The sequence below is a fragment of the Propithecus coquereli genome, unplaced genomic scaffold (assembly GCF_000956105.1).
Source record: "Propithecus coquereli isolate 6110/MARCELLA unplaced genomic scaffold, Pcoq_1.0 Scaffold268, whole genome shotgun sequence".
Taxonomy (NCBI): Eukaryota; Metazoa; Chordata; class Mammalia; order Primates; family Indriidae; genus Propithecus; species Propithecus coquereli.
In genome coordinates this window covers 1,275,458-1,298,137 of record NW_012148263.1, presented here as the reverse complement: position 1 = coordinate 1,298,137, position 22,680 = coordinate 1,275,458, and the positions used below count along the sequence as shown (strand labels likewise).

The window sequence follows — 22,680 nt, the reverse complement described above, 5'->3', positions numbered from 1 at the left end:
ACCCAGGCTAGTCTCAAACTCCTGGACTCAAGTGATCCTCCCTGCCTCAGCCTCCTAAGTAGCTGGGACTACAGGCACTACCATACCCAGCTAATTTTTTTTTTTTTAATTTTTTAAAGATGGGGTCTCACTATGTTGCCCAGGCTGAGGAAGCCTATTTTAATGGTGCAGCTTTATGAACTTTGTAAGTGAAGGAAAGTGATGTCTATTGATAATTACCCAAATTCCATAAAATAATTCCCTGTGATATGTCATGAAAGTATTACTTGCTCATTTTTTAAACATCTTGAATGTATTTCAGGTTTTATGTTTCATTCTATAAACAGTATTTGTTGAAAGGAAGCATTCTGCATGATTCATTTGTGACATTTTGTAACTAACATAAAATTCCAGGTATAATGAATGGCTCAATTTCTGTTTTCCTGTTACATTTTGCATCTGAAATTTTAAAGAAAAAACTTACGTGAAATTAGTCAACAAAATTTTCTGAATTCTACTCCCATGAAAAGAATTATAGGAAAATCAAATGAAATTAAAAATGCAGGCAGTCCAACCACTAGAAATGCTGAAAAATATGAATATAAATCTCTTATAATTATACCATTTAACTACTTTTAATATTATGATGTATTTCCTTTTTCTTGTTTGTGTTTTTGATACAGGGTCTCGCTATGTCACCCAGGCTGCAGTGCAGTGGTGTCATCATTCATAGCTCACTGCAACCTCAAACTCCTGGGCTCAAGCAATCCTCCCACCTCAGCCTCCCCAGTAGCTGGGACTAGAGACTCATACCACAACACCCGGCTGATTTTTCTATTTTTTGTACATACAGGGTCTTGCTCTTGCTCAGGCTGGCCTTGAACTCCTAGGCTCAAGCAAGCCACCTGCCTCAGCCTCCCAAAGTGCTAGGATACAGGCATGAACCGCTGTGATATATTTCCTTTTAAAAGTCTTTTTTAAACTTTTTTTAAATTGCAAAGTCTATAAATACATGTTCATTCTAGAAATATGGAAGAATGACTAGAATTCCACTTTGCATCTGTGTGTTTTCTGTATTTTAAACAAATTAGATTCATGTCATGTATATATACAATTTTGTATCTTGCTCATTTCCATGTCACTGTTACTAAAGCAATGGCACACTTTACTTCATCTTACAGGTATATCAATTTATTAACCCTTTATTAACAACTAAGTTGTTTTCTTTTTTGTTCTATAAACATTGCTGTGATTAGTACTTTGCCATACAACTTGTTTTTCTGGTTTTTCATTAGGGCAGATGAAAAGAAGTGAAAGTATTAGGTCAAAGGATTTTTTGAAGATTACTGACATGTATTACCAAACTGATTTTAGAAAGATTTCCTGTAACTCTTGTTCTATGAACTGTTCAGTCATGTTGCTTTCCCTTTTTGCTATCATCATTTCAGTAGCTATTGAGTTTTCTTCCTTAGAGCTCATAATATTCACTTTTGCATATGCTGCACTGTATTTTAGTTGTTTGCAACATATCTTATCTCCCTAATTTCTTTAAGCCTTCCTGAGGACCAACTCCATGCCTTGTACTTTTTTATATTTTGCATAACATTCTGTACAGGTAATAGGTAATTGATAAATATCTATTGAATAAATGAGTGATAACCAATAAAAATTCAGCAAGTTATTGAAATTATAAAATAAGAGTATAATGATGGTACATCTCAACGAATATTAAGTACTACAACTTGCTAAAGATGAAAGTAGTTATATAAAGTGGCTGACTGAGGGGACTGCGTTCATCTTTCCAAACGTTTATTAAAGCACATTTGTAAAACGGCTATTAAACTTTTTTGGTATGGGGACAGACCACACTTTACCAAGGCTTATGAAACTCTTAAGTCCTGTTTTATATGAGAATAACAATAATATTTTCATGGTCATCATTTCATTCACCTTCTTCATGTTCCCTCCAAGAGCAGGATATGGAGGTTTGTTGACATGGCTCCAGTTGACTGGCACTCGGATCATTTCATAGAGCTGAAAGATCACTAAAGCATCTGCAAGGTCACTAAAACAGGAAGGAAAAGGGGATAAAGGAGGAGTAAATGTTAGTATTCATACTACCTAATTTTATTAAGTACACTGAAAATGAACTTACATGTTTAAAAACAAGGTCATTTAACACTTAAGAATGACAGGACATAGAACTTCCAATCTAAGAATCTGTCCAAAATTTTTTCGTAAATGTTTACAAAGATAAATATGCAAGGACATTCACTGCCACCGTTTTTATAAATTTACAAACAAATGCCTAGCAGTAGGGGACTATTGAATAAACTATTCATACTGTGAGCTCCTGGGCTCCCATTAGACATAATAAGATAGATCTCTATGTACTGATAAGAAAAGCTTTGCAAGACAGATTAAGTTTTAAAAAGCAAGTGGCAGAATACTTCACACAGTTTGATCTCATTTATTTTTTAAAAAACTTAGAGTCAAATGTATTTATACACCTATATGTGCTAAGGAGTATTAATAGCGATTACCTCTGGGCAGGAAAAATGGAGAATGAGAAGCGTAGGGGAGAAATTACGTTTTATTTTATTCTACATACTTACGTATTTCCTGAAACTTATATAGTGAGAATGAGTTCAGTATTACTTATATATTACAATTTTTAAGTACTTTTTAAAAATAATTATAATAAAATCACCATAGCTACTCAGTAGGCAGCTGTTCATGTTCAATAATGAGAGTTAAGAGGAGGAATTGATCAAATAGGAATTCTCAAAGTAAAAATACTATTTGGATTCAGAAAAATATGTTCTGGGAAGCTTAAAGTATGTCTATACAGTCTTTTCAATTCTGTATGCTAAGGACATAATGCAATAGCAACTGATCTTTTAAATTGCTAGCTCTGTGATGTATTATGTGGCTTTTCTCCTCCAACAGCTTATCCACTAAGTTATGTTTTGCTAAGGTTCATATTAAAGTTACTTTGCATTCTCTGAGCACACATCATATAGCAGCGAAGGGGGCCAGGCCCAATGCTGAGTGATGGAGGGAAAAAGTCTAATATGAAGGTATTTAAGATCTGATTAGGTTATCTATAAGCACATGGAACATTTTATATTAAAAAAAAGAATCACTAAAGTATTTGTATAGGTTCTGGAATCTTATCTGTTTCACAAATTTTTCTCTTTTACTTTAAATGAATTCATTCTTATTCCTGTGTAGTGTGGTATTGTTGTTCATGTTTTGTAAATAGGAAAACTGAGGCCCAGAGAGTTGAAATGATTTCCAGAGACTTCAAGATTAGTTCTAGAATGAACTGGTCATAGAAAAACTCTATGACTAATAGTTCTTGAAATATATTTAGTAACTTGTTTAGAGAAGAGACTTTTCAATGAAAATCAATATAAATTATTCTAGTTCCTTTGGTATGGGCTGGGTATACTGTAGGTGGGAAGCTAAAAGTGCTTAGGGGTAGTTGTAGGAATATGACCCAGACACAAATTCATGGACATGTGGTTCTAGTGCCAACTATTAAATAGATATCTGGCTATTTTCTATATCCAATGGCTCTCTTTAAGGTTATGTTATTTTTGAGAATTTTCTGAAAGTAACAGTCTCTTTCCCAAGGAAAAAATTACATGTGCCTAGAAGCCCTGTGCTAGCATTTCAAGATCGGTATAACTATAATCAGTTATCTTTAACTAAAAGATTTCGTCAATTCTCTTCTCCACTATTACCCGTAGAGAACTCTAGTGTTGTTGACATTTATAAAATAGTAATCTTAAGTCTCAACAAATCTTAATCTAGTTTGAATTTACTCTTTAATTATAGAAGAATTACAACATGCTCATTGTAAAAAAAAAAAAAAATTGAAACCATATTTAAGTTACTAAGATTAGAATAAAAGTCTCATGACTGTTCTCCACTCCTACTACCCAGGTTGCATACTTTGTTATGTACCTCTCCAGATTTTCTTTAAAAATTCATATACAAATAACTACAAACTCAATTTTTAAACAAAAGACCTATTGTTCTTTTCTCTCTACTATGTATTATATTCTTTCACATCAATTCATAAAGATCAAATCCCTCCTCACCTCCAATATTTGAGTTTTAACTGCCCTGCTACTATAACAGTAGCTCCATTCTAATTCATGTACATCTCTTCTCCTTTTGCTGGAATTTACATGTTCTTCAAGAGCTTTATAAATATGGATCACATCAAAGCCAGTTACCATAATAAAGCAAAACTGGTTTTAAATTTTGAAGAATATTTTGAGTATACACCAAGGAGCAGAAATTACTGCATCATAAAACCTCACCCAGTGAACTTTGTCTGTTGTGACATTAATCTTCAGTTCATATTTAAATAAGAATTTAGTTAATCTTCTTTAAGGAATTTCCTTGATATGTAAATTATTAATAGACTTAGTTAATTAGACCTCTTTAAAAAAATTTTTAACTAGCTAAAGTTGAGTTCTTTTGCATTTTTTCAAGGCAGGCTGGTAGACCGTATAATAAAGAGAGAAGAAAGGTTTTCCTCTTATCCACACTTAGAAAGAGATTGCTGGCACTACCAGACAGCCCAGGAAATGATTTACTAAAATATTTTCTTAGCCCTACCAATGTTATTAATATGTTGTCATTTTTAAACAAGAAAGAATGAGATAATAATAATTACTCAGAGAAAACAATTATTTCTACAAATTAGAAATATACACAAAAATTATGGAATAATTAGGTTTTGGCAAAAATAAATGAAAAAGCAACTTATGAAAAATATTGATAGAATGGTAAGAATAATTAATCAAGTATTAACTGTTATTCTAATCTGTTAAAGTTGAAGTAATTTTCATAATCAATATCTATTAGAGTAAGGAGTCTCTTTACTGATTTATTTATATCACAAAAATTATAACTATTATCATATTCTTATTTTTAAGTAATAGCTTTCTTTTAAAATCCATTGTATTGCCAGTTTCTAGCATTCTGAAACTCTAAAAGTTGGCTAAAATTCTTATGATTTGAGAAAATATTCTCATGCAAAATCCATACCTACAGTTTGAAACTTGAAAAGTTGAACCCTGACAGTAAAACTGAAACAAAATATTTACCTGTACAAATGATTAATATATGGGTTGACTCCCAAGGAATTCATCCAGTTACGAAATGTCCTCTCTTCCTTGCTCTCTCCTAGAGTAGACACAAGTTCACACTGATGAATCAGGACAAAAAGAATCAGGAACTATATGTTAAACCATTCTGGCAGGTACAAAATAGCCATATAAACTTTGCCATGGTTCTTTAGATACTATAGTTTCTTTAGGAAAAAAAAAATCTCTTACTGCCAAAGTCCCTTCTTTCCCACTGTCTAGGAAGCCTCCATTTGCTCTAGATACCTCCTTCTAGATTCCCTTATTTAATGTCTGTAAACTACTGAGTCACACACAGGTTTCTCTGTCTAGAAACGTAACAGTTAAGCTTATGTGGTCAGTTATGAATAGATACAAAAGGGACTGGCTAGACGTTAATAAAACAAAATCTTTTAGCAGTCAGGGTAACATCAGCACATTAAACAGAAATAGAAAAGCTCTACCTCTTTCCCCATGCAGTGTTTCTAAATTTGTACAGATTATGGTTTTACACAGGAAAGTTTCTGGCACACAAATCTGTACTTTAATTATACCAAACAATGAACGGGAGAGAGGATTACAGGTAATATAAAGACAGGCAGTGAGGGAGATGTAACTATTTTCCAGGCTTACAGAGTAATTTTAGATTTTCGCTACTTGAAAATGCACAAGGAAGACAGAGCCCACACAGGGTACTAAGAGAAAAACACATTTCATCATAGTAAGTTCCTGGACATTAAAGATCACCTCAGAGAGATAACTCCTGCAGGCACTAACTAGTATTTCACCTATGATAACCCTACCATTCCCTTCATAGCAGTGCTTACACCATCTATATGGGAAATGGGTTATGGTGCACCATAAAGTGGGCAGGGATGTGGGTTCTTTCTGCCACATCTGCTTTCTAATCATCTCTTGATTGCAAATATTCCTAAATGACTATAATATTGTTTGTTCCTCAGCAAAGTTAGGGGACAGTGGAATGGCATGGTCTATAACTTTTCACCAAACTCCTGAAACTGAAATATTTACACCATTCATCACTTCTAAGTCATAAGCAAGTTCAGGTCACTCTCTAGACTTTGGCCCATGTGAGACTCACAGGACAATTTGGCATATAAATCTATAACCATCTGAGCTTTGGGGGCCCATTCCTATAGACCCATCCTTACAGTCGTCTTCATACTAAGTGCCACAGATTGTATAAACCTGCACACCAACAATGGGAAACAAAACCTTGCCGGATCTAAAGGATTCTGTTATTTGTGCCAACTGTTCAGGAAATAAACTGCCCACAGTATGTTCATGTGGTTTTCAATGCCATTATCTAATGGCTTTCCCAGAATCAGCTTTAATTCTTACTCTATTAAATTACATAGCCATATAATTTGCTTAAATTTTATTCCCTCTAGTCTGCATTAAAGGTAACTGATCAGTCTGTTGTATCTGCCACAACCACTTTATAATCTACATGAGAATCTTTTTTGAAAAGAACCAAGTGAAAACTAAATATTTCTAGGCTCCATGCCTGCCTTGTTTGTAGGAGCTATTAAACAGGTGCAAATTAAATCTGTGTACTCTCCCCAAGGTGACATAAATATAAGCATACTATGATTAATAGTTTGATGCATGTGACTTAGATTTACCTTTTAGTTGTTTCTCTATTACTATCTGTTATGATGCTGTATATATAAAATTTTTCTAGTAATTAGAGAATTTTTACATTATTTGCAGCTAGGAAAATCCAAATTATGTCTTAAAATTACAAAGATTGAGTGTCACAATGGCTTAATTTTTAATTAAAATATCCTAATTCTGTTGAACTTCATGATAAGTGAATAATATCTAAAAAGATAATAAACTTGCATTTTGAGTTCTGAAACTATCTTCAGAGGCTCATATTTCTTCCTATTGTTCTCAACTAATTTTATAATTATCATTTTAATTTTTGATACCTAGAAAGTAAAATAGATTTTATAAGTCAGCATTTATTTATCTAATACCATTTCAAGATGTCTTGGTAAATAAATGCTCTAAGCTAGCAGCACTATGCATTTTTGCAAGAGCCATGGTAAAGCATTACAAAAACATATGTATTCCAGATTGGCAAATGTTGTTTGGATTACAGACAACTAAAGCAATCTCAGAAGTAAGATTTTAATTGCTGATATGCAACATAGAAAGAACTATAAAACATTCCTTTCATTTGCAGGGTCAAATTGACATCTACAAATGATAAAAGTTTTAATAAAAATAACAAATATATTAAAAGTAGGCTACTAAGAGGGGAAAAAAGGAACTAACATTTAACACTTGCTAAATGTGCTGTGATGTATTAACTGCTTTCCTCCTTCTGACCATTAATAAATACTGTATGTTAAACTCCTTCATTCATGATCACATTTAACTTGCTCTGTAACTCTTCAAAATAAGTATTATTAGTCCTGCTTTATACATGAGGAAGCCAAGGCTCATAGAAGTTACTCAGAAATTAAATGGTAGAACTATGATTTGAACAAAATCTAATTCTGTGACCTGTGTACTTTGTCATCACAAATAAATTCTGAGATGATCTCTCTATACATAGCCCACATATTTGGCTCAATTTGATATAAAGATTTAATATCTAATTGGGCTTTTAATTCTCTAAAGATAAAATTCTCTGCCAGTGAGGACATACTAATACATGTATTTGGGATGTGATATGGTCAGGCTTCGAATTTCATGAGGATATATAAAAACACAAATTTACAGAGGAAAATACTCCAATGACAGTCAAAGTCCAATACATTTTTGGCAGATGTATCAGGATATACATATGTTCTCATTAAAGATGATTGATAAATATTTCCCACTTTATCTTCTTAAAAAATATAATAAATACTAATGGAAATATTTAGCAATCCCATTCACACTGAAAAATTTCAAAAGCATGCTGAACACTAGCAAAAGAATTCAAACATGACAAATAGGGGAGCGAGCAAGTTGGAAAGATATCTAGCAAGAATTCAGTGACTATAAAAAGCAGATCATTTTTAATATGCCACTCTAAACAATGCCTTCTTACTGACACAGAGGGATTTTGAAATTTTCCAGACTGATAAAAACTTAGCAATCTTCCTTTTTGCTTAATTTTTTTTTCAAGTTCTAATCTCTCACTCTAAATTTCTCTCAGCTGAAAAACCTACATTTTTCTCTGTTTTCCCTCTCAGTTACATATCTATATAGAGAACATAGTCTTTATTTTACTAGACCTTCAGGAAGAATGAATTTAATCAATCATATTCTTCAAAGAATATATTTGTTAAATCTGAAACTTTTTTCATTAATCACAAAACTGTAATTATGAAGTAACAAGAACGTTGGAATTCTGGTTGTGGCAGTCAGAGAAAAAGATCATGAAACTAATTTCCTTGTTCTGTCTCAGTGGGGAACAAGGGAGCAAGGGTGGGTTATGTGAGAGGATGAACACTGCAACCTCAAATTCTCCCTACCAAGAAGAATCTCTACTTTCTCCAAACCAGGGCAACTAGAGAGAAAATCTGAGGGTTAGCCTCTTCTGACAACTACGTCTCCCTCCAACAACTGCCATTACCGCTGCCACTATTTTTACTTTTAGTTCTGATACTAATGTGGGTGTTGGTATGCAAGTGGGTTAGGGTGTGAGAATGAAAGGAAAAAGGAAGGAAGGGAGGGAGGCAGGGAGGGAAAGAGAGGAGGAAAGGGAGAAGGAAAGAAGGAGGGAAGGGAGGGAAGGAAAGAGCGGAGGGAAGGGAGAAGGAAGGAAGGAAGGAGAGAGAGAAAGAAAGAAAAAAGAAAAGAAAAGCTGGGAAATAAAGATAAGGAGAAAGAACCACATATTGAGAATGTTTTTATCATTATGACCATTCATATATTGTAAGCTTTGATGACATTCAATAAATGTAATATAGCTAAATGATACAAAATAATGTTATGGAACCTAAATGAATCCTTTCAAAGATTATTTGTGATAAAAGTTTATTACAGGAAAGGAATAAAGAGTTTACATTAAATCATGAAGTCCAATTGTCAAAACTGATTTCTAATGTGTTTACAACTACAATATCCCATCATTATAGAAGGCAAATTAGGTAGAGATTTTACATAATCAAAGCCTTGCTCTGCTATTCTAATTAAGCTTCGTTTGTGTTCTTTGCTTGTAGTCATTCATTCTATGGGCATATTAAGACAGAAATAACACAGCATGAACAATGCAAAAAATAAAATATCAACACAGATGGAAAGAATAAATGGTACTAATAAAAAACATTCAGAATGAATATAGAGTATAGAAAACTACTAAATACAGTACCTACATTAGGAGGGGTCAAATCTGCATTTCACGAAGCAAAATAGGAAAGTATTATATATTATGAGACAGATAATGATAGACCACACACAAGACAAGTAATGAATACTGTAATTTTTTTCATGTACACTAAAAACATTAAAAAGAGAACAATACTCAAGTCAAACTGGAGCTTTCAAAGGAGGAAAAAAAGCTACAAATTATTTTTTCCAATAGATAATTCATTGTCCATATTGATGGTCAAGTTATGTTATGTCATCATTTATGAGAATATTTTAAATGTCTAATAGTTTTCACTAACCTCTTAGGGAGAAATGACAGATAAGATTTACCCCAGTATTCTCTTTTAACCAAAACCAACAACCACTTTCTAAAACTGCAGTTTTTTAATGGATGCACATGCCTACACACACTAAATTGCATCTCCTACCACAAATCCCCTAGCTCTGACAGTGAAGTAGGGCAATACCATAAGAAGATAAATATAGTGAGTCAAAGGTAGAAAGACATACCTTCCAATAAATTTATATCGATGTCGTTATTATCAGGCTTGTGTAGGCAGGGGTATGTGTTAAACAGATTAGCTACAAAGGCTAAATTAAGTTTAGGATTGCCTGAAACCACATCTGCAGGAGTAACAAACTGTCTGCAGCCCAGTTTGTCTGCTTCTTGAAGCATGAATTCAGCACGCTTCAGGTCATTTTTCTCCTAAACAATAAAATGAAACAAAAATGGTCACAACTGAATTTTTGATTGGCATAATTTTTTACTGGCAAAAATACTTAAAGGAAATTACTTTTCTGCAAATAATAACAACTCAAAATAAGAGGAGAATATGCAGGAATTCCAAATTACCTTCCCCATTTCTTTTAGATCAAAAAGAACAAGTCTGTGAGTATTCTTGCTGGAATCACAGAGTTATATATCACCCTTATTGCTGAAATAGTCAACAAAACCCAAATATTGTATCGATAAACTCCTACTGGTAAAATCATAGGTAACTTGTTCAAGGCCAGCTAGGAGAGAGCCCTCCGGGTAACAAGCTCAGTTGTCACACCCATTCTACACTGAGTGATATTTCTAGTAGACTCTTTTCTCAATGAAAAACAAGTTGGGATACATATAAAAATTAATAAAATCAAAAGGAACTGCACCTGTCATAATTGCAAAATCCTGGAAACAAATGAAACAAGCCAAATATAAACAGAAGAGTAAATGAATGAATTGGTATATTCACACAATGATATACAACAGTATGGGTGACTTAGAGATATAAGTTCAAAAATAAGTACTAGAAATTTAAGTACATGATATCTTTACGTACAGTTAAAAAGTAAAATAAAAAATTTAATTTTGTAAGGAATATATGTGGATGAAGGGAAACTGTATGAAAAGAAAAGCAAAAGAACAATGAACACAAGATTGCAGATGGTGGTTACCACATTGGGATGAGGCAGAGATGGAATAGAGAAGAACTGCACAGCTAAGTGCAAATTAATATCAAGGTCTTAGTTTTCTTGTTGGATTGAGGGTTTGTGCAGCTTATTACAACTTCAAAAGAAACAACCACAAACAAAATAAAAAGAGGCATGCACGGCCCCATGATAAGAGTATATCATGACCAACGATTATAAGCTATCTAATTCTGTCCACCACAGTTGCAAAAAAGTAAAAATGCAAATGAAATCAGAGAAAATGATAAATTCAATATTATTAAACAATGAAAAGTGACCAAGGGAGACATCAACAAATCACAATATGTGGACCTTACTTAGATCTTAATTCAAATACACTATGAAAAGAAAATTTGACATTTATGGGGCAATTGGAAATGTCAACGTTGACTAGATATTTTGATTATATTACATATTGTTAACTTTTTTAGGTATAAGGTAATTTTTAATACTAAAAAAGTGTATTATCTCAGAAATACATATTGAAATATTTATCAATGAAACGGTATGATGTCTAGGATTTGCTTCAAAATAATACAGGAGAGGAGGGAAACAGGTAGGGAATAAATGAGATAAGGTTGACAATGAGTTAACAGATGTTGAAACTGCAGGATGAGTACATAGTAGTTTAGTAAAATATGTCTATTCACTTTTGAATATATTCAAAATCTTCCATAAGTTTAAGTTCTTAATTTTTTGACTAATTTGCAAACTTGACATAATTTGCAATACTGTTTCTGAGATATTTCATTACAATAATGTGAGATATAATTAGTAATGACTCAAGTTGCCTTTAAAACCAAATATTATGGATACTGCACTATAAGTACTTAACATACTTTCAAACGATCTATATTCTGATAACATTTTAATGTTTAGATAGAACCATTCCTGGTATTTACAACTTATGCTGAAAGAATGAGATTCTCAGGAAATGTGTTTTGGTGGGTAAGGATCTGTACCAGACTTTCCTACACCATGAATACTAGGAATTTCCATCTTTTATTTTGTGTATTTCCAAGTATAAGCTAGTAAAACTGGTAATCACTTGCTTAGCAATCTAATCATAGCTTGTTGCTCCTTTTCCTGGTACAGACTGACAGTCACAAAAGCACCCTGGTGAGTTCCAGTTGCATTGCACCAGGGAAACGTGAATGTAGAACTGATTCCACAAATACTCAAGGTCAGAATTCTGCAATTCCCTTTCTTCAGTCATGACAGCCAGAAGGCTTAACATGGAGCCTGGGGTATGAAAAAATTTCTGAAGAACAAAAAGCCAAGCTTTAATGAAGGGCTGAGGGCTCCACCAGGGAATGCTGCCTGTAGAGAACTGTGCTCTAAATTTGACAGTACTCGCTAGTCAAATTCACAGAAAGTGTAACAGTGGTTACCAGAGCCCGGGGAAGGGGACAATGGGATTATTGTTTAATGGATCCAGAATTTCACTACGGGATGATGGAAGATTCTAGAGATGGAAAGTGGTGATAGTTGCACAACAACATGAATGTACTGAATGCCACCGAACTGTATACTTAAAAATGGCAAGTTTTATGATATGTATATTTTACCACAGTATACCAAAAAAAGTTTAAAACTGCACTCACATTAAATCCTGAAAGGTCAATGGCAACGGCAGTTCCATCTCCCCGGTCACCTTTAGGGGCAATCTGATTAAGCAGATGAAAATAGGCTCTCGAATCCTTCAAGGAAAGATCAGAAATAACATTTTTAAAGTGAACAAAATCATCATTGAATTTAGGAAAAAAGTGCTCAAACTGAGGAAACTGCCCCCATCTCAAAGAATGAAATAACAACCTAGTAAGCTTAACCATACAGAATTACTTGTGAGTTCCTGGACATATCATGCTATTTCACATTTCAGAGCGTCCAGCAATGCTGTTCCCTACATTTGGGGATAACCTCCTTCACCGTCATCATTTGTTTGTATACTTAAGCATCAGTTAAGATTCAGATCAAGCATTATCTCCTGGAAGCCTTCCCTGGGTTGCCCAGAATGAACTAAGTACCCTCCCTCTATATTGTACAGCACCCTTTGCCCACCTTGATAAAGTGACCACACTGTATTAAATCATCCAATGTAGTCATCTCCAAAGATGGCTATCATAATTCTTCCCCACACATACATGTACCTCCTGCATCAAAAGGCAGAAGGTATTTCCCCTCCCCCTTAATTTGGACTGGCCTTGTGATTCACTTTGACCAATGGAATGCTATGAAAATGATGTTCTGGGGTTTCCAAGACTAAATCTTAAGAGCTGTTGCTTCTTCCCTCTTGAAGTTAACCTCCACCTAAGAAGTCCAACTATATCTGACTGCTGCTAGCCCAAGCAAGCCATGTGAAGCAGCCTTGTGGAGGAACACTGTGGCACCAGCCATGAGACTGATGCCCTTGGGCACCTTCCAGATAAGCCCAACTGACAGCGGAATATAACTGAGTTAGCGATCCCAATCGAAACCACATGAAACAGAAGGAACCACCCAGCCCAGCTACAAAATGATGAGAAATAATAAATCATTATTTTAAGCCAGTAAGTTTTGCATGGTTTGCTACAGAGCAACAGATAACTGAAATATCCATCTACCAGATATTTGTCTCCTTGTATAATTGGTAAACATCCCAAGAGCTGAGTCTTTGTAACCCCTGGGCATAATGCCCCACAGGAGGGGCTTTATAAATGTCTGATGAGCTGAATTTTAAGAGAATTTAGAATAGGAGAAAATCCCAAAATAAACTTTTAAATCAGCATACAATAGATGAAATTGGAGAAATACAATGTTACTTCAAAGCAAGAGACTGACATCGAAGCCATTATGGAAAAAACATAACCTGACTGAAGTGGTAACATATCTAAAGAAGGAACAAGAATTAGAGCCAGCACTGAATACCATGGGGAAAACAAAAGCACAGAGAAGAAAAAAGTTTATAGGAACTCAGTTTGGCAATGCCCATCAAGGCAATGACCGTGAGAGAGTTATGGTTAGGCAAAAGTGAATGTTATAGTTTCCCTGACAAGTCTCTCCCAGTAGAGATGGAAGTGTATCAAACTACTTTGACTAAGATACATCCCTTAAGATTCCTTTTGTCTACTGATCCCTTGTTCCCTGTGCCTTCAGATAATTTGGTTTCCTGTTAGGTGCTTATTGACAAAGTAGGACTAAGAGTGTTGAACTAGTAGGGCCCACAAGGGCATCCAGTTCGGCAAACAGATGTAATTCTCAGTCCAAATCAATGGACTGATATCTTCATTATAATCTAGTAGACCTGTGGCATATAAAATGGGAAAGAATGCTTTTTTACTTCTGCATATTATGGGGGTACAAATGTTTAGGTTACCTATGTTGAGGAAAGAATGCTTTAATTTGCAGAGGCTCACCTTATCCCTGTCAGAATAGCTATTATTAAAAAGTGCAAAAACAATAGATGCTGGAGTGGATGCACAGAGACAGGAATGCTTATACAATGTTAGTGAGACTGCAAATTAGTATGACCTCTATGGAAAACAGTATGGAGATTTCTTAAAGAACTAAAAGTAGATCTACCATTCAACCCAGCAATCCCACTACTGGGTATCTATCCAAAAGAAGTCATTTTATCAAAAAGACACCTACACTTGAATGTTGATTGCAGCACAATTCACAGTTACAAAGATGTGGAATCAACCTAAGTGCCTATGAATTCATGAGTGGATTAACAAAATGTGTAGTACACACCATGGAGTACTACTCAGCCATAAAAAGAAATGAATTAATGTCTTTTGCAGCAATTTGGAAGGAACTAGAGACCATTATCCTAAGTGAAGTATTTTAAGAATGGAAAAACACCACACGTACTCTCTAATAATTTGGAACTAACTGATGGGTACACGTGGGCACAGAGCAAAGGAAAATTCATTGGAAATCAAGAAGGAGGGAGAGGAAGGAGAGTAGGGATAAAAACCTACCTAACGGGTACAATGAACACTATTCAGGTGATGGGTACACTTATAGCCTGACTTAAGCATTATAAAAGCTATCCATGTAACAAAAACATTTGTACCCCCTTAATATTTTGAAATTAAAAAAATTTTGCTGAGGCTAGCAAATTTGAACATTAAAATATAAACCTTAATGTCTTGGCTGAAGTTGTTGATGGTACGCCATCCCGCATTGGTCAGATGGTAGTTCACCCATCGCAACAGTAACTCCTCAGGAGAAAGCTTCATCAGCTCCTCTAGATCCTCACCTTCATTCAGCAATGCAATCAAAGCTGAGAGGAAAATACTGAAATGTAATTTCTTTCCATAGTGATTACATGTCAATGAATAGTAAATATTTCTATGATCAAACCTTCATTTCTGGAAATCTCAATATCAGCAAAAAGACCAACTTTGATGATCTGCCAAAGAAGTCCCAAGACCAAGTGAGGTTTTCCTTCTTTGAGATCCTGTGCACCAATATTGACCACTGTACAACCAATGGCCGAGGCAGAATTCAGGGCCAGATTTAAATTTTCCTAAATTGCCAAAAGAAAAATACTTGAGAAGAAGTACTTTCTGAAGTTAGCTATAAGAAACAACAGACTGAAGAAATCTCATATTTTTAAACATAATATTTATACAACCAAAGTATCACTACTCAAAAAACAATCCACATGGTTTTAACTATTACTTGTATATGCCAATGACTTTCAAATCCGTATCTCTAGCCCACACCTCCTCCAAGCGCCCACTCTAAGCTCTCTACGTCTATGTATGCACTTGGTTATGTCCGCCTGGATATTCTACAAGTACCTCCAACTCAGGATGTCCAAAACTGAAACAAATTTTTTCACCATGCTTCCCTGGTCTTCCTCTCATTCCTATTAAAATGGGCTCCTCCTTATTTATTTACTGTCTTGGTTGATAGAACCAATCTTCATTCTTGTCTCCTTTCTTCCTAAGCTAGAAATCTAAACAAAATCCTTGTTGCTCCTTGCCTCTCATATCTAATCACCAATTTCTGTCAATTGCACCTTATAAAATACTTCTGAAAAGTGTCAGTGCCTTTCTTCAATAGTTTCCTAACTTCCTTTCTAGTGACCATCCTTAGACTTACTCTCTCCAGTACATCTCTGATGTCAGTGATCTTAGCAAAATATAAATTTGATAGTGTTCCCAACTTTTAAAACCTTTCAAATGCTCCCTGTCCCTTCCACTATTTTCTCTCACTCCCTCTGTTCCAGCTCTACAAGGCCTTTGAACTTGCTGTTCCCTGTGCCTGGAACACACTTCTCCCAAATATCCACAATACTTTAAGACTCTGCTCAAATACACCTAATTTGTGCAGCCTTCTCTGACCAGCCTACACAAAATAGCAGCATCACCCCCACCCATGCTGTTACTTGTTATTCCCTATTTTACTCTTTATCACTCTTTGGCATATTATATACTTCCTTGTTTCTTATTATATCTCCCCCAATTAAGAGTCTGAGCTCTATAACAGCAGGAGCTTTGATCTGTTTGGAGCTGATTCCCCACTACTTAAGCACATAGTATGTGTTCAAAATATTAATAAATGGATGAAAGGGTAAGAGTGAATGAAGGCATAGAGGGAAAGGAGAGGGTTAAGTTCAAATCCTTAGTGGGGATAATCAAAAACCCTCAGGATTTGACTCTGGCCTCATCTCCCAACACTCGACATGTACAGTCTATGCTTGGGCCAAAATAGAAGGTCCTTTTCCCTTGGCCTGTAACACTCCCCTTTCCTCACGTCACAAGCTCATTCCACAAATCAAGCACCATCTCTTTTATTAAGATTTCCCCCAGGCCAGGTGTGGTGGCTCACACCTGTAATCCTAGCACTCTGGGAGGCCGAGGTGGGAAGATTGCTTGAGGTCAGGAGTTTGAGACCAGCCTGAGCAAGAGTGAGACCCCATCTCTACTAAAAATAGAAAGAATTAAAAAAAAAAATTTCCCTGAATCATCTTTCTACACGAAATTAGTCACTCCCTTCCCTATACACTTTTGTGTATAAGCCTTGCATATACACAAAAAGAGACAGAGAAGGGAATTATTATTAACATTTATATTACATTATATAAATGTTATATTTGAATGACTTTCCCCTAGAAACTTCAGTACTATCAGTTTATTAAATGTTGGGTTGATGATATTTTCATTTCTGTAAGTCTTCATTTGGAAGCATTTCTTTAAAAAATGATGTGCAATTCAGTTTTAATTCCAGCGAATTTTAAAAGTAAGTCTTAAGATGGATTTTTTTTTTTTTTTTTTTTTTCTGAGGCAGGATCTTGCTCTGTCACCTAGGCTGGAGTGCAGTGGTGTGATGATAGCTCACTGTAACTTTGAACTCCTGGGCTCAAGCCATCTTCTCCCCTCAGCCTACTGAATAGCTAGGGCTACCGGTGTACACCACCACACCTGCCTAATTTTTTAAAAATTCTTTGTAGAGACAGGTCTCGCTGTGTTGCCCAGGCTGGTCTCAAACTCCTGGCCTCTAGTGATCCTCCCACCTCGGCCTCCCAAAGCACTGAAATTACAGGTATGAGCCACCATACCTGGCCCGAAGATGGATTTTCAGATGAGAAAACTACCATACTGGTAGGTTACACAGTGGCAGAGGCAGGGTATGATCCAGCGGTCTCCAGAGCTCATCCTCTTAATCAGCATGCTATACTGCCATTCTCATATGATGGTAGTAATAGCAACTACTTAATGGGTTGGTCACAACAGCAGCAAAGTACAGAGGTTCTCAAAGCCCAGTTAACATTTCAGTGGATTCTCTTGCAGTATGCTAAAGCTATTTATCTTGCTGGGCTCCTAGTAAATGGCTGTATCTCTTGGGGATCAGTTTGGGGTGATTAAAGTAAGCATTTGAAATTATTTTTATAATAATATTAAGCAATGTTCATTTTCTTTTTTTTTTTTTTTTTTTTTTTGAGACAGAGTCTCACTGTGTTGTCTGGGCTAGAGTGCCGTGGCGTCAGCCTAGCTCACAGCAACCTCAAACTCCTGGGCTCAAGCAATCCTCCTGCCTCAGCCTCCTGGGTAGCTGGGACTACAGGCATGCGCCACCATGCCCGGCTAAATTTTTCTGTTTTTACTTGTTTGGCCAGTTTCTTTCTATTTTTAGTAGAGATGAGGTCTCGCTCTTGCTCAGGCTGGTCTTGAACTCCTGAGCTCAAGCAATCCTCCCACCTCGGCCTCCCAGAGTGCTAGGATTACAGGTGTGAGCCACCACGCCCGGCCTAAGCAATGTTCATTTAAATACTGTTCTCCCAAAAGCAGCAGGACCAAAGAATCCTTTAATATCTTTATAACCTCATAATTCACTACAAAGAAACTTGATAAATATGAAAACACTATCAGTAAATTGCAGATATTTTATGGAAATCTTAGAAGATTTTTAATAGCTTCAGATGCTTTTAAGTTACCTTAAATCAAATTAATACAACTTTCAAGAGAAAGCTTCTGCCAATTTAGCCTTGGCCACTAATATTTTTCTATCTTTTCTTCTGAGAGCATAAAGGATTTTTGCTTCAGTTGTGACTCCCCAGAATGCATCAGCAGGGAAAAGAACTAGACTGAAAGTGATTCCAATAATAGTATTAATTTCACAATAAACCATTTCATGTGCAATTGACAGCATGATACTGTGGGCCAAAAGAAGTATGTAACTTCATTAAATTGATTGTAATAACTAGTAAGAACCAAAACTTTCTATCACTACTCTCAGCTTAGACACTGACAAACCACTCCTTACTGTTTACATGAACATGATTTTGTGTGTTATTCTGCATGTCTTCATTGGCATGAATTTATTATTCCTCTGTCTTCATTAGCATGACTTTATTCTTCCAGGATGAAGCCTAGGCAAAAGGTTTGATTTTTCATTGCAGGCACTACCTAGATCCATTAACTCTGCAATGGAAAACATCAATGGACAGTTTATATCCTAAGATTCTTTGACTTCTTCACCTTGAAAACCTCTCCTTGCTTTTTCTACCAATCTTGGATTGTTGTATTGAGGTCCTTACCCAATCTGAATCAGACTCCTCTCTCATATTGAAAGATCCACCTTAAACCACAATTCCATTTCTCAAATGCTGCCCTCACCTTCTCAGCTCCAGGACACTGCCCAAAGCTTTGCAGGTGTGTTTTTTCCTGTTGTAAACTCAGCTTTGTCTTATCAACAGTTGTGATGGTGAAACAAGGAGAACCAGCTTTTGGTGTTAATTTTATTCAAAAAATGTTTGCTTTACAAGTATATCAAATGTCTTACAAGTAATTGGCTTTAAAAAATGGGTTGAAAGTAAGGAGTTGCAATGTGCTTCCTTCAAGTAAATAGTAGTTTTTACTTGAAAAATACATTATTTCCCTGCAAGTTAGTAGGGAATAAAATGGCCACTATTGTCTAAAGCCACTTCTAAACCTTAAGCCACTTCTAAACCTTCTAAACAAGAAGCAACAGGAGAACCCCATATACAGCTTGCTATCCAAGTCTTACAATGGACACTGCCCTAAGTGCCCAGCCTTCCTTCCTGAAGACTTGTGTTGGTGGGGAAAGGTAAGGACAGTGGAGAACCACAAACAACTGGGACACAAGACAGGTGGTCCTCCCTGTGTTTCAGAGTCCTAAATCTGTAAAACAGGATACTCCACCTAATAGGAATACTTGTAAAAGACTGGCAGTTTATCTTGGACTACTCGGCTATTTTCTCCCATCTTTTTGTGCATCAATGAACTGACTAGGCCTAAGATAAAGCCCACTTTACCAGGTAGAAAAATTTATACTGCTGTTTTAGATGGCTTCTCTGTCCCTTTTACTTTGGTGAATTAACTATCTAACTCTTTATTAACAGTCTCAAATATGTACTGTAAGTTTTCTTTGTTTTAATTCATATCACTTTGCAAAGTTTCATTTCCCATGAAGGTTAATTCCAGATGAGTAAACTTTTTTTTTTTTTTTTATGAGACAAAATCTCACTATATTACCCAGGCTGGCCTTCAACTCCAGAGCTCAAGGGATCCTCCTGCCTCAGGGACTACAGGTGCGTGCCACCATGCCCGGCTAAGATAAGTACGCTTTTGTTAATGATTTTTAGAAAGCATTGCTATATACTCATTAGGTAAGAATAAAGACATGATTCATTATTCAGATTTCATCCTCGTTTTACATATCATCACTTTTACTCCATTAGAGATTTATAATGTTTGCCCTACTTAAACTGTAATTTTATGTAAGGTAAAATTAAGGTCATGTGTATGTGTCTTTTGTATACATATGTAAAGTATAAACATATATACTTTGCATATATGTGAGTATATTCATTTCACTGGACTTTTTTTACATGTAGAAATGAACAGATTCCATTTCCTATTACCTGTGTTAGTTTCCTGAGTCCTGAAATCACTGCCATCTGTTTTCCAGAGTCTTATTCATATAATTATTTCTTTCAATAGTAATAAACAAACACACAAATGCAGCTCAGTAGAACATTGGATAGAAGAAAAACAGATGAAAAGTATCCAAGATCATAAATGAGAGTTCTGCTCTTAACTACTTGATCTGTCCTTCTCCCTTGCTTTCATAACTACTGTACATTGTTTTCATTCTTTTATCATTCTCTCACATAAACTTACTGTTTTAAGGTAAAAAACAATATTACCACAATCTTTACAATCTTTTACAAATGAAATAGGCTTCCTCAGTATAAGGTTTCATGTGAAACTAATAGTTTTCTAGAAAACCCATTCCCAGAGCTCTAAAATCCTGAACAAGACAGATATAATACCCATAGTAACATTCCGCCCCTTCTCAAAATCCTTAATCTTTTCTCATTCTACATTAATACCCTCGGTCAAGCATCCTAAAGACTATTAGCCCTACTCATATTGGAAGAATGCAATCTCTAAAAATAAAACCATACAATACTTAATCCCTCAGATCCATTCTGCAGCTATTGCAAAATATTTACAGACTATTCTTTCTTTATTTTCTAATGCACTGCATACAAGCATTAAAAGTAAAACCAAACAATAAATTTAGACAATAGTAAGTAATGCTGTATCTCAGATTTGGTGCCAGAAAAAAATTGTGACACATGTCACACAATTCTGTATCTAAATATAAGATATTCTAAAAATAAAGTAGATATGAATATTTTCAATAATCATGGACATCAGATGAAGATCCTCACACGAGATGTGAAAGAAAATAATCTTTTGACAATTAGAATTAGAAATAGGCTTCTTCAAGAATGGTAGTTTCTACTAGGGATATGCAACATTATTGGCAAGTGGGGGACAAGAGAGCAAGTAGTCAACATCCAATTCTATACTTCTTAAAGATAACAGGAAATAAGAGAACCCCTTGGATAGTCCAAGACTAACCATGTACCACTGCCATAAGGTCCTAGCTTCCTATAGAAGATACTTAACAACTTTAGCAAAATCAAGGATTGCATTTGCCAAATGAAGGAAATAGGTTAGGAGTAGCTCAATTTTAATAGCTACTGTTGTGACCACACATTAAATAGTTGCTATTACTACCACCACATAAGAGTGGCAGTATAGCATCATGATTAAGAGGATAGGCTCTGGCGCTAGACCACTGGGATCATATCCTGGCTCTGCAACCATGTAAGTGGTCAGTGCCTCAGTTTCCTGATCTGTAAAATCAGAGTATACACCTTATTACAAAGTTGCTGGGAGAGGGATCAAAGGGTAATTCACATAGTATTTTAAGAATAGTGACTGGCACCTAGTAAAAATATTGATGTTCACCCATGGGTCTAGAGATCTGGAGGGAAAAAGTGTGATAAATATTATATAAATCTGTGCGCTTTAACAGATCTGTATGGGGAAACCAATTACACAACCAACTGGTACAAAAAGAATAGTTTAAAATTTTGTGAAATGGTAAAACATGATAAAATTGAAGTGTTACTTTTTTAACCAACCAACAAGCACACTGGCATCAAACAAGTATTCATTTATAAAATAACTCAATAATTATAGTAATATAACCTTAATACTATTAGCTTAAATAAAGAATACCATCCAAAGTACTTTTATTGTTAATTTCATTCATTACAAAATGCAGCTGAATTTTTATTTGCTAAAAACCCAGTATTTACAGGAAAACAAAATTATGTCAAATTAAAGGTTTTCCCTGGGCCCAAACTTCCACTTATAAAGGTCTTATATTTCTCAGCATAGTAATGTGATTATAAGCAAAGGGAAAATACTTACAGAAATAGTGAAAGGGGTGAGCTTTTTCTTATTAATAGCTCTTTCATCAATTGTATCTGGTTCAGATAAATTGATCATTTTGCTAAAGAAAAAATGAGAATAATTTAGGTTAAAACTCCTAGAAACATTTTTAGTTTATTTTTGCAAGCAGCCAAAACAATTCATTTCTTTAAAATATTAAACTGTAGGCCAGGTACACTGGCATATGCATGTAGTCCCAGCTACTTGGAAGGCTGAGGCGGGAGGATCGCTTGAGTCCAGGAGTTTGAGGCTAGCCTGGACAACACAGCAAGACTCCATCTCAAAAAAAATTAAATTGTAATTCAGGTCAGAAACTTAATTTTTAAAATCTAAGAAATATACCTTATCTTAAAACAAATCCATCACTCACTGAAATAATAATCTTAGCATTTCACCTTTTTTTTTTTTTTTTGAGACAAAGTCTCACTCTGTTGCCCAGGATAGAGTGCTGTGGCATCAGCCTAGCTCACAGCAACCTCAAACTCCTGGGCTCAAGCAATCCT

The 22,680-nt window shown here is 35.2% G+C and overlaps 1 protein-coding gene across 2 annotated transcripts in view; it reads right to left on the bottom strand.

The window, feature by feature from the left end:
* The window catches only part of PLS1 (plastin 1), an 86,799-nt gene that overhangs the window by 12,843 nt on the left and 51,276 nt on the right, over nt 1–22,680 (bottom strand). For both annotated transcript variants that reach the window (XM_012647421.1, XM_012647422.1), the window contains exons 6-12: nt 22,157–22,238; nt 15,255–15,420; nt 15,032–15,174; nt 12,512–12,607; nt 9,966–10,161; nt 5,106–5,184; nt 1,930–2,044 (exon numbers count right to left, since the gene is read on the bottom strand). In XM_012647421.1, the coding sequence (XP_012502875.1) occupies nt 1,930–2,044; nt 5,106–5,184; nt 9,966–10,161; nt 12,512–12,607; nt 15,032–15,174; nt 15,255–15,420; nt 22,157–22,238 (877 nt within the window). The remainder of the gene's footprint in view (nt 1–1,929; nt 2,045–5,105; nt 5,185–9,965; nt 10,162–12,511; nt 12,608–15,031; nt 15,175–15,254; nt 15,421–22,156; nt 22,239–22,680) is intronic.